The 13287-nt window shown below is 39.2% G+C and overlaps 1 protein-coding gene across 1 annotated transcript in view; it reads left to right on the top strand.

Annotated features, from left to right (window-relative positions):
• Zdhhc20 (zinc finger DHHC-type containing 20) overlaps positions 1–13287 on the top strand; it is a 57489-nt gene that overhangs the window by 23660 nt on the left and 20542 nt on the right. Inside the window, exons 4-7 of the mRNA XM_028787217.1 lie at positions 4752–4872; positions 9634–9703; positions 11310–11342; positions 12088–12208. Coding sequence (XP_028643050.1) covers positions 4752–4872; positions 9634–9703; positions 11310–11342; positions 12088–12208 — 345 coding nt within the window. The remainder of the gene's footprint in view (positions 1–4751; positions 4873–9633; positions 9704–11309; positions 11343–12087; positions 12209–13287) is intronic.

Here is a 13287-nt window from a genome sequence, read left to right as displayed (position 1 = left end):
GAGAGAGAGAGAGAGAGAGAGAGAGAGAGAGAGAGAGAGAGAGAGAGAGAGATTGATTGACTCACTGAGTTGGATTAGGATGATCTGCCTGAACACGGATATGGATATTTACTGGAGTATGAGCAACTTACCAGTAGCCACACCATTGAAGAAAAATGATTCTTCCATCCCTGGTAGCCATTATGTGCCATCTCCTCAACTAGGGGTAGGGCCTTATGAACTTCTTGCCTGTCTGCGATGGGATGTTGATACAGTCTTGCACAGGTAATCATGAGCTCCTGAGTACAGTGGCCATCTCATGTTCAGAAAACAGTGTTTCATCATCCTGTCCTTTATTTGTACATTCTTTCTGCCCCCACCACCTCCACAATGATTTCCGAGCTGTGTTTAGAGCTGACCTGTCAACAGTCATGTATTCTTAGTACTTTGTCCAATTATAAGTCTCTGCATTAACCATCAGCCATTGCAAACAAGCTTCTGACCAAGGCTGAGAGTACAGCTCTACTGTGTGGGTAAAGACATAAGTATTTATAAGGCAGTTTGACACCGTGTCATCCGCTTGGCAAAACCACAGTAATAGCGGTGGTGTATGTCATCATCACTGCCCTACCCTTGAGCCATGGGCATTTATCTAGATTTACTACTAGGAATGAATTCCCTCTGTGGACTGGGCATCAGATCTGTCAGCCATGCTGTTACTGCACCAGTGGACACACCTGGCCTGGCAGGAACAGATATTTTAGTGCAGAAAGTCTACTGCTGGGAAAGTTTTTTCTGTACCAGCAACCTGATAGTGCCTGTAATTTTTTATTTTATAATTCTTTGTTTTGAAAGCAAGATTTCTTTTTATTCATCTTTAGATCTGTGCCATTTGAAACAGTGCTTAGCTGTTCATTATTTTTATTGTATGTGTATGAGTGTTAGGCTGCAGGTATGATTGTGCACTGCACTTGTGTCTGGTGTTGGTGAAGGTTCAGAAAAGGGTACTGAATCTTCTGGAATTAGATTCAAAGGTAGTCGTAAGCTGGCTTGCTGGTGCTGGGAACCAAACTCAGGTCCTTTAGAATAACAGTAGATGTTCTTACTCACTGAACTAGCTACCTCCTCAATCAAGGGCTTTGATGTGTTGTTACTGCTGTTGTTTTGTTTGGGGAGACAGAGTTTCTTTGTGTAGCTCTGGCTGCCCTGAATTTGCTCTATAGATCAGGTTACCCTCAAACTCAGAGATCTGCCTGTCTGCCTCCTGAGTGTTGAAGGTGTGTCCTACACCTGGCTTCTTAATTGGTATTTAATATATGTTTATGGTTAGACTCTGAGTGAGCTTGTAATCTTGGGTACACAGGCAACTGGGTCAGGAGGAATACTTGAATGCAGGAGTTTGAGATGACCCTGAGCAACATAGCAAAACTACCCCTTTAAAATAATAATGATGGAAAAGCATCTGTTCTTAGTCATTTTGCTGCTGGAGATTGAACCCAAGACTTTGTGCATGCTAAATTCATGCAGAACCATCCTTGATTTAATTTACATATTTAAGTGGAATTTTCTGAACACTGAATTTAAGCTAATAACAGCATCTCATAATTTTGGATTACAGTCAGTAGTATTGAACATTGTATATCCTGGTATCTGAAAGTTTTCATTTGACCTTAATTCTCAAGGAAAATAGGTAATGATGGATAAAAGTGCAGTCAAGCTGAGGCCTGGAGTACTGCTGCAGGCTAGATGGATCAGTCCAGAGGAGCTGCAGATACCTGGTCAGAGGCTCTGAACATCATACCATGAGATTTCACTTCTCTTCCTGAAAGTGTTAAGAGTGTGCATAGGAAAGTTTATGTACTTTAACCATACGACTGTTTGCATCTTCTCTGGCTGCTCTTTCTGCTCTTCATTTTGAGAAAGCTATGCTGCATAACCTAGGAAAATGTTCTTACTTCTTAAGCACTGTGTTGTTGAGGTTTGGTAAGCAGTGACAGCAGGAGTAAAAAGCTAGAGCAATTACTTCAGTGGTCGATAGAAAAAGATTCCAGAGGATGCAGACCATCTGTCTTTGCCGGTAATGTATACTGTGAAACTTTCCTACCTCTCACAATCATAGTTTCCTGAGCCCACACTGTTGTCTTGTTTATAACAGTATGTGTAGTGCATCACTCTTAGCAGTGATGGGGCAGTTCCCTGTTTGAGTTAGCACGATCAAGTGTTCTTAACTGGGCCTCTGTGAAATTCTAGTTAATGAGGCCTTGGCCTTTTAAAAAGGAAACACAAATAAGTAAAAATGGAGTGTCACTATTGTTAAAAATATGAAACATGATTTAAAAAACAAGTCTAAGTTATTCTTAGTTTTAAAAAGCAAAACTCTCAAATAGACTTGATTTTTTAAAAAATGTAGAAATTCCTAGTTACAAGAAGTCATGGAAGAGGGAAGGCCCTTGGGATGACATAAAAAGATCAACTAAATTCATACTTGGTAGGAAAATGTACCTGAAATGAACCCATTTGGTGTCTTGGTGGCATGGGGAGAGGAGAGGAAAGAGGATTATACATTCAAGGTCAGTGTGGGCTACATAGCTGGTTCCAGGCCAGCCTGGGATACATAGCAAGATCCTGTCGCAAAAGAAGTAAACTAGAGGAAGGACTCCATATTTTTTGGGGGGTATTTTGTTGTTTTGGCTTTTGATTTTTTTTTTTTGGTCTTTTTGGGTTTATTTTGAGTTTTGGCTTTGGGGGTTTTGGGTTGTTTGTTTGTTTGTTTGTTTTGAGAGAAAGGACATGAAGTCAGTAGGGAACTGAAGAGGGAGGACATAGGAGTTGAGAGTAGCAAGAATATATGATAGTGTATTTTATAAAAACTATTTTTAAGTGCCCCACCCACAAAAAAATCTAGAGTCAGAGACACCTTTGAAAGGAGTATCTCATTGGGGAACGGAGACAGATAAGCTGATGAACCTTGGTGACTCTGAAGAGAATATAGCACAGTTGATTGCCTTTTTAAAAATGAAAAAAAAAAAAAAAAAAAAAACAATGGGGCTGGAGAGATGACTGAGCAGATAAGAGCACTTAGTGCTCTTCCAGAAGACCTGAGTTTGGTACTGAGAACCTATGACAGATGATGTCTCAAGAGTCTATAATCTAGCCCCAGAGGATGCAATGTTTCTGGCTTCTGCTAGTACTACACTAACATGCATTCACCCACATGTAGGCACACACCTACACATAATTAAAAGAAAAAATAAATTTAAAACAATGAAAAGTGTGAGCAATAACTTTTTTATTTCATTGTGGCATTTGGAAAAACAAACATGGGACTCCTTACCAGGAGTTTCACTACAACTCGAGCATAGCAGCCTTTTGGCTTTCCTTGTAAAAATTAAACTCTCTAGAACTTAGCTCTGTCAGAGAAGCTGCTTTTTGTATATGGTGGTAGCAAAGACTCATAACTGGTCAAAATACTGAGAAGAAATAATTTATTGAGTGCTCAGCCCTAAATAGGGGCATCTGTATCACTCCCTCTATGGCTCAGGAACACTGTGGGAAGAACAGGTGAAAAGAATCTTAAGAGTGGAGGGAACTGGACACGGTGCTACATGCCTACAGTCTCAGCACACGGCAGGCAGAAGCAGGAGTTCAAGGCTAGCTTGTTCTGCAGATCCAATTCCAGGACAGCCATGGCTACATAGAGAAACAAAGGAACAGAGAAGGAAAAGCAGCCTGGGGGGAAGGTTCAGCTGGTAAGTGCTTGTTGTCAAAACCTGAATTCAGATCCTTAGCCTATAAGCTGAACATATCACATTTGTATCCCCAGCACTGGTGCAGCAGACAGGCTCCTGATTCATGAAAGCTTATTGGCTAGCCATCCTATCAAAAACAATGGGCTCTGACTCCAGTAAGAGACTCTGGCTCAAAAAATAGAGTGGAAAGTGATTGAGAAAAACACTTAACACTGATCTCTGTCCTCTGCACACGTGCACACCCCCCCACACACACACAGAGCCTTAGCACACATGTGCATACACCCCACCTTGAGCACATACCATACATATACATATGTATCATATATATTAGCATACATATGTTTGTACACAAACATACAAGTAGAGAAGAAAGACACTTGGCAGTAACTTTTACATTTACTTATATTTACTTATAAATGTTTTATATTTACTTAGTTATATGTACTTATTTATATACACAGTTGCTTATTTACTTTAATTTTGCTTATATAATTGTTAAAAAAAATTGGTGTCAGTAGGCAATCATTCTACTACTAAGCCATATTTCTCAGCCCTCAACTTTTTTTTTTTTTTTTTTTTTTTTTTGATTTTTCGAGACAGAGTTTCTCTGTGTAGCCCTGGCTGTCCTGGAACTCACTCTGTAGACCTCGAACTCTGCTGGCCTCGAACTCAGAAATCCGCCTTCCTCTGCCTCCCGAGTGCTGGGATTAAAGGCGTGCGCCACCACCGCCCGGCTTCAACATTTTTTTTTAACTGAGTGATTTATTAAGGATTTAAATTTCACCTGTAAAAGGCAAAGGTGCAAAAATAATGGAATTCCTGTCCTAAGCCATCTTTAGTAGGAAGTACTAACACTTTTAATCTGTGCAGTTTTTGTTAAAATGTACACGAAGTTAAATTGGAAATGAGTTTTGCTTTCATGAAGCACAGTATTTGGGGATCCTCCCCCTATTTCAGGTAAAACCTTTCTTAGCACACTAGCTAAAAAGTACAAATGTAGCATTGTCTCTCTCCACCTAGTTCTATTTGTCAAACTCTGAGAAGGAACGTTATGAGAAGGAGTTCAGCCAAGAAAGACAGCAAGACATTTTGAGAAGAGCAGCAAGAGACTTGCCTATCTACACCACATCAGCTTCAAAAGGTAAGAGAAGCAGGCTGGACTTTGCAAAGGAGTTTTCAGTGTGCGTGTGTCTCTGTTAGAATAGATCTGCTTGATTTGACTGATCACAGTTTCCTGTTTACTGCATCTTGTGTGGTATTTCAGATGTAATGCAACTTCTCAGAGGGGTTCAATGTGAATTTGGGTTTAGTTTGTCTTGTTGCCTGTTTTCACCCAAACACTCAGCCTTCTTGGCTAGAGCTTTCAAATCCTGTTTCTACTACACTATGATTTGAAAGTTCTGGTTTAAATTTAACTACTCTATGTCACTGAATAAAAGAAATCAAGAATGTGTGAAATATGGGGAGAAGTAAAGACAATGAGGAGAAAATTTACCAACATATGATTTTGGAGGCCAAACTATGAACTCTGTGCTGGTCAGTTTTATGTCAATATAACACAAACTAGAATCATCAGAGAGGAGGGAACTTCAACTGAGAAAATGAGATCAGGCAAGCCTGTGGAGCATTTTCTTAATTAGTGATGGGGGAGGGCACAGCCCATTATGGGTGGTTCCATCCCTAGGCTTGGTGGTCCAGAGTTCTATAAAAAAGCAGGTGGAGCAAGCCAGTAAGCAGCACCCCTCCATGGCCTCTGCATCAGTCCGTGCCTCCAGGTTCCAGCTGTACTTGAGTTCCTGCCCTGATATTCTTCAGTGGACTACGATGTAGAAGTGTAATCCAAATTCTTTCCTTCTGGAGTTGGGTTGATCAGGTGCTTCATTACAGCAATAGCAATCATAACAAGCCCAATTCATTTTCCTGGTTCTAGCCTGCGTGTTTCCTCTGGGACACTGCTAAGGGTCAACTGAGACATCATTTCCTTTGCTTGTTGTTTAACTCTTTGATAGAGAGGAGTCAGAGGTGCTGAGCTGGAGGATCACTGAGCTGGATCCAGTCACTTTACTGGAGGGAATTGTTTAAATTTTATACCTTGTTAATTGGTTCAGACAAGATAGTAGCAGCTTAATGGTTCCTTTGTGCTGAGTTGTACAGAACTTAATGAAACTCACAATAACCCCATGGAATAAGCCCAGGAAGCTGTGAGACCAGTGAAAAGCAGCAGAGAAACCAGAACATAGGTTGGGAGTTATTGTCAGACTTCCTGACAGAAGCACGGGTTGGCCTTGAACTCAGATCCTCCTGCCTTGGCCACTGGAATGCTGGGATGGAGTCAGGCATATTACAGACATTTGCATGCAGTTATAGACATATACGTGGTTGATCCATTTATAGCATGCTGGCAGACTGCAGGAAAATCAACTGTGATCCCTCTGGGGGAGTCCTTGTACTGTGACGCGGGATGGCAGTAGATAAGGTCAAATTGGATCCCTACCAACACAGACTGAATTACTTGTTCAGGATCATTATAAGGCTGTATGTGAAGAAACAGGAATTGAATTCAAGTACTCTAATTTTGGAACCCAATGAGCTTCTCAGGGACAGAGCACACAATCAGGGAGCTTACCTTTGTGGCTGTGTATAAATCCTAACTCAAGATTTTAAACTGAGTAAAGTGGTTCACACCTTTAATCCCAGCAGGCAGTGTATGTGAGTTTGAGGCTATCCTGGTCTTACATAGTGAGTTACATTATTACATAGTTAGGCTGTCTTAAAAAACAAAATGGAAAAGAGGAAAGTTTTAATTATCTGCAATATTTTAAGGAGTATAATGGGATTTTAAAGATGGAAAATAGATGGTAGGTTGGAGACATGGCTCAGTGGGTAAGAGTGCTTGGCATGAGGACCTGAGTTTGAATCTCTTGACACCCACATAAAAATCCCAGCATTGCAGTGTGTGCCTGTAACACTGCAGGGTGAGGACAGGTACTTCTTGTGAGCACTACCCAGCCAGCCTAGCCAAAAAAGCAAGCTTCCTGCTCAGGATGAGATCCCATGTTAAGGCAATGGAAGACTTTGTCCTGGCCTCCACACAAGTGTGTATAACACTCATTCCATGCCACACACAGGCAACACATGATAACCAATACAACTAAGTAGCATATTACAGTACAAAATAAAAACATCTCTTGCAGATAAAAACTTCAGGTTTTTTTTTTACTAGTGCTGTGCAAGTCATTTAAACATTAGAAGCCCAAGTTACCTCAATAGGCACAGAAGTCACAGTTTGATGCCGCCTGCAGTACAATCTGAAGAGTTCTTTCAGAGGCCTCAAGGTCAAGCCGGGATTTGTGAGTTATGCATAGAATTTCAGGATGAGTCAGGATGAAGCAGAGTTGGAGTTTATTAAGAAAAGTTTCATGGGGCTGTAGAGAAGGTCAAGGATGGGTTGTGTTCCTGCTGTGTTTGTTGAGGACCTATGGGTTTATTTCTCATTATCCATATTATGTGACTTATAACCACCTGTAACTATCTCCAGGGGAAACCAGTGTCCTCTTCTGACCACCATAGACATCTGTACCCCCATGCATATACTCATGCAAACACACATTACACATAATTAAAAATAATCTCTTAAAACTTTCTATAGAGACACACTAATGCTAGGCTGGAGCAGGGTTAGGATACTTGTGCACACAGAGGCCACTCTGGGTTACTTCTCAGCAACAGGTTACTTTTCTGTGTCTTAACAATAGCTAGGCTTTGCCGGGCGGAGGTGGCGCACGCCTTTAGTCCCAGCACTTGGGAGGCAGAGGCAGGCGGATTTCTGAGTTTGAGGCCAGCCTGGTCTACAGAGTGAGTTCCAGGACAGCCAGGGCTACACAGAGAAACCCTGTCTCGAAAAACCAAAAAAACAGTAGCTAGGTTTTGAGATTATATTGTTAAAAACTTTGATTAAAGGTCTTTTGGTATATTGAATGTATATATTCATTTATAATGTATATGAATGAGACCACTATGTGATTTATGAGATATCTTGTACAGATTTCAGACTAAAGAGATTAAAAACAGGTCAGAAAGCCAAAGAAACTCTTACTGTACATAGGTCATGCCAAGGTCAGAGCATGCATTTTTTGACTGCAAACATGGTTCATACTATTATTTGCAAGGTTTTCTTCATTTGTAGCTAGCAAGGATGAGAGGACCCCCTTCCCTCCCCTGCCTCCTGTCCTGTTGCAGTTTCTTCATTTCAATATGAGAATAATTGTCTATGTCCCTGAGTCGCTAAAAATATTTTTAAAAATACTAAATAATATGAGGTCTAAAACACCTGGGTGTGCAGCTCAGTATATAATGACATTTCAGCAACCTCATTTCCAACAGGTCATTTAAAAGTCTTTATATAGAATTTTGAAATAACTGGTTTATAATAGTGATTGTAGTTCTATATATTAGATGTTTTAAACCGTGATCCATACTTTCAATGGGTTCATGAATTCCCAAGCTGTGCAAAATTTGGGCAGTATATAGTTGTCAAGTTTGTTCATAGATTTTTTTTTAAAGATAGTATAATTATGTAGGTCCAGTTAGGGGAGAGTTGGAGAGGCTTTGGGGCTGCTTGTCAAGAATCTGACATGGGCCGAGGATAAGGAAATGGGCTGCTTGGCAGGAATATGACATTGGCCAAGGACAAGGAAGTAGGCTTCAGACAGGAATCTGACATTAGGCTAGAACAAAGAAGTATGTGTCTTGTACATGTAGTGACGGGCTTCAAATCTAGGGCTTTGTGCATGAATCCTAGGCTGGCACTGTGCCATCTGAGCTACATCCTCAGTCTCTTAACCCTTGTTTTCTTAGATGTTGTAAAGTTAGACTATGGTCCTTACTGTCTGATGTCATTGTCTAATGTGCTATTTATTTGACTTTGCTAGTCCCTAGAATAGAGAGTGTATGAGCTTCACAAAGCAGGGATTTTTGTTGAGAATACCTGGCACATAGTAGGTGATCAGTGTCTTTTGAACTAAGTAATAGTGTAACATGTATTTGAATTTATTTAGAAAGAAGTTTTTGTTGTTATTCCAAAAGTGAATTGTCATTGGTCTAGGGTAGGGATAGATGCAGACAAAAGGTATTTAGAGCATCTTTAAATAAAGCTGTTTGAAAACTTTAAAACCAGAATGCTTTAAGATGCCTCTAAGTACATTGATTAGCTGTTATAGACACTGTGCTATATCAACAAATATTGGGCTTGGGACTCTGGACTGGAGTTCTGACCTATTTCTGTTATTAATCTTGGCATTTGGCTTTCTGCGAGTCTCTTACTTTCTTTGTATCTACTTTATTTAGTTTGAAAACTTCTGAGAGGATACATTATGAAGTCCCCTTTCTCTTGACATTTTGAGAAGCTCTCTGGTGTACTCTGGTATTTTTAAATTAATCACTGTCAGTTTCCAGAATATATTGCGAAAACCAAGCTTTATAAGTCAGTTAAGCTTGCACAGTGCCTTAGTCAGGGTTCTATTGCTGTGAAGAAACACCGTGACCACAGCAACTTTTACAAAGGACATTTCATTGGGGCTAGTTTTCAGTTTGAAAGGTTTAGTCCATTATCATCATGGTAGGAAGCATGGCATCATACAGGCAGACATGATGCTGGAGAAGGAGCTGACAGTTCTACATCTTGATCCACAGGCAGCAGTAATAAATGAGCCACTAGGCCTGGTTTTGAGCTTATGAAACCTCAGACCTCACCCTCTAGTGACAAACTTCCTCCAACAAAGCCACACCTACTCCAACAAGGCCATACCTCCTAATAATGCCACTCTCTTGTGGACCTTTGGAGGCCATTTTTATTCAAAACACCACGCACACCTTTTGAGTTTCTTCTTTTTTCTCTCTCTAGCTATCCGATACTGTGAAAAATGTCAGTTGATTAAACCTGACCGGGCCCATCACTGCTCAGCATGTGACAGGTGAGTATTAACTCAGTTTGCTTTCCTTTAGCCCTAACCTGGAACTTGGTGACAGCTAGACATTATATGCTTCTCCATATTTAGCAAAACCATTTCATCTTTTCCTATTATTTGCTGTGGATGTAGAACCATCAAATGATTATGTAAGCTAGAATATACTAGAAAAGTTTCTCTGCTAGTTGAATAGAATTTTAACTTTAGATATGCTTTCTGTACTATGCTTAATGTAATGTTAATGAGCCAACAGTCAAAACCTCCTTGTAAAATATGATGGGTTACTTCTTGGATTAGAGACTATAATATTTTCTTGTTTTTATTGTCAATGTTGATATTAAAACAAAAAAATCAATGCTTAAATACTATGTTTTTAGCTGCCATCACTTCCATTTTAATCCTTGCTTTCATGTGAGAAGTTAGTTTAAAACTCCGACTAATCCAAGCCAATTAGATAAGCTGTACAACTTTCTGGGTGTTAGGTTTCTCATTCTTACTTTATTTAGAAGATCTGTAGTCTCAGTTTCTACATGTATAAAATAAGTACTCTAGAGGGAGGAAAGTTTGGTTTTGCTTTGGTTCTTTGTGGCAACAGTATAGTAGTGATCACCATGAGGAAACCTTATGTTACAGAATGGATGGCTCAGTAGTTAAGAATACTGGCTGCTGTTCCAGAGTTCTCTGAGTTCAATTCCCAGCAACCACATGGTGGCCCACAACTGTCTGTAGTGGGATCTGATGCCTTCTTCTGGCATGCAGGTGTATATGCAGATAGAGCACTCATGTTAAATAAATAAATCTTTAAAAAAAAAAAAAAGACTACAGGAACATAACTGTCTCAGTCCAGGTTTTAGTGTCTTGGTGCTCACTTCCAAGGATTAGCACTGTTGATCTGCACATGCGCATAATGCTAGAGGCCATCTGTTTCTCTCCTTTTCTTTTTTTCTTTTTTTTTTCTTTTTTTCTTTTTGTTGTTGTTTGTTGTTGTTGTTTTGAGATGGGGTTTCTCTTTATAGCCCTGGCTGTCCTGGAACTCACTCTGTAGACCAGGCTGGCCTCGAACTCAGAAATCCTCCTGCGTCTGCCTCCCAAGTGCTAGGATTAAAGGTGTGTGCCACCACTGCCTGGCTGTTTCTCTCCTTTTCAAGAATTATTTATTTTATGTACGTGAGTACCCTGTCACTGTCTTCAGACACACCAGAAGAGAGTATCAGATCCCATTACAGATGGTTGTGAGCCACCATGTGGTTGCTGTGATTTGAACTCTAGACCTCTGGAAGAGCAGTCAGTGCTCTTAACCACTGAGCCATCTCTCCAACTCTTAGCTGATGTTTAAATTAGGCCTTTCTAATGTACCAAAAGTCATCCCCACATCTGAATAATAAGATGTCATCTGATCTGGTCCAGTGAGCTAGATGCGATTAATTGACTTCACAATGGAAAATCCTTGTAACTGTTTACCCATGAAAGTCCTTACAGAATATCCCAAGTTACCTGATGTTTCTAGGTCACTTTATAGGATTTAGTTTTAAGGGGATATTTTTAAGTTCAGTAAAATAATGAGAAACTAGAGTCACAATTTTTCTGTATGAATCTTATGCTTGCTTCCTAGATGTGTTCTTAAGATGGATCATCACTGTCCATGGTATGTATAAAAAATAGTGGAAGTTGCCTAAGCCAAGGGGATCAGGGTTGGGCATCAGAAGCAGGAAATTGAGAATTTTTTTTTTTTTTAGAAACTTTTTTTTTTTTTTTTTTATCTCATGGTGCTGTTCTTTAAATCCAGAGTCCCAACACATTCTAAGCATGCACTCTCTACGACTAAAATCCCATCTCTAATATTCTTATATTTGATTCAGTTCAATTATTTATATTTGAGGTCGATTAAATTACATACACACACACACACATATATATACACATATATACATACATACATACATACGGATATGTATATTTTTCCTTTCAAATATTTTCTGATAAATACATAATCCAGATGTTGATATATTAAAAATTAATATTAGAGTTGCAAAATCTATATAATGTTAATTAAAAACACATCCATAGTTATGATACTGTTTGTTTTTTACTTCTCACTTGACCTATTGCTGAGTAATGATGATGTAAAACTTTCTGGTGTTCTTTTTCCTTCTTATGACTAAAAGGCATATATTAATTCACTGTCTTAACCGTCTCTATAAGATTAGTAATGTTAGGTATATTCCTACTTTTGTACCGCTGCTAGAATTTTCACATATTACAGAGCTGAGCTGTTTCATGAGGCAGACCCACCCTTCTCCCACAAGCCCTGAGACCCCATTTTGCTTTCTGTTTCTGTGATTATGATTTGTCTTATTTTTATAATAATATTGCTTTCTGTATTCTTCCAGGGTGAATAACTGTGTGGGATTTACTAATTACAAATTCTTCATGCTGTTTTTGTTGTATTCTCTGCTATATTGTCTTTTTGTGGCTGCAACAGTTTTAGAGTATTTCATAAAATTTTGGACGGTAAGTCTTTTTTCTATATTAAACATATGTAAAAGATATGTATTTGAGAGAGTCACAGTACTTTTTATAAGTAGATCAGATTAGATTTTATAATGGTGCCGTCAGGACTATGCTTTCCTTCATATAAATTTCATGTGTATTTGTAAATACACATATATTACATAGGCTAGAAGTGTCTCTCTGTGTGATGCAGATTGCTACAAGAGCTGTTTTTAAAAAGTCAGTACTTTGACTTGGCTTGAGAAGACTCTCTGCACTTTTGCAGTCAGAGTGATGTCCTTGGGCCCAGACTAATACTTGCTTCCTGTTTGCATACTTTTTTTTCCAGAATTTTTAAAAAAGATTTATTTTTATTTTGTACATATGGAATTTTTGTCCTATACATATGTACACCAGGTGTGTGCCTGGTTCCTGCAGAGACCAGAACAGGTTGTCAGACCCTCTGAAACTAGAGTTACAGAAGATTGTGAGCTGACACGTATGTTCTAGGAAGTTGAACCTGGGTCTTCTGCAAGAGCAGCCAGTGCTCTTAACAGCTGAAATGTCTCTCCAACCCCATCTTTTCATAGTTTTAAAAATTTGCAAATAGTTGAAGATAATCAAATGTTTTAACAACAAGAGACTAAAGTTTGATTTGTCTATGAGAGGAAAGCATTCAGAAACAAGCACCCAGTAGAGCAGTAACTGGGAGTGGCCTCCGGGATGTGCTGTGTAAACATGAGTCCAAATAATATGTGCTGGTGTCTGGGAGGAAGTGACCTGCGAGTGTGTCCTGGCCTCTGTGGGAATGTCAGAGGTGCTGACAGTGCTCACTGCTCAGGGGGGCCGCCAGGAGAAGAGATATGCTTTTTCCCATTTCCTTGGGGGTGTTAGGTACCATTGCAAATGTTTACCTATTCAGAATACAAAATCAAGTTGAAATCTTTTTAATTTGTAAATTTATATTCTTGAGGGGAAAATAACTACAAAAGCATGAAAAGAACTCTATCTTAGAAGTAGTGTGGAGAACAACTGTTTTTTATTTTTTTTTTATTTTTTTTTTTAAAGATTTATTTATTTTATTTATGAGTACACTGTCG

Source organism: Grammomys surdaster, unplaced genomic scaffold, assembly GCF_004785775.1.
Source record: "Grammomys surdaster isolate TR1022 unplaced genomic scaffold, NIH_TR_1.0 125617, whole genome shotgun sequence".
NCBI classification, from domain to species: domain Eukaryota; kingdom Metazoa; phylum Chordata; class Mammalia; order Rodentia; family Muridae; genus Grammomys; species Grammomys surdaster.
This window is presented reverse-complemented; position numbering and strand designations above follow the sequence as displayed.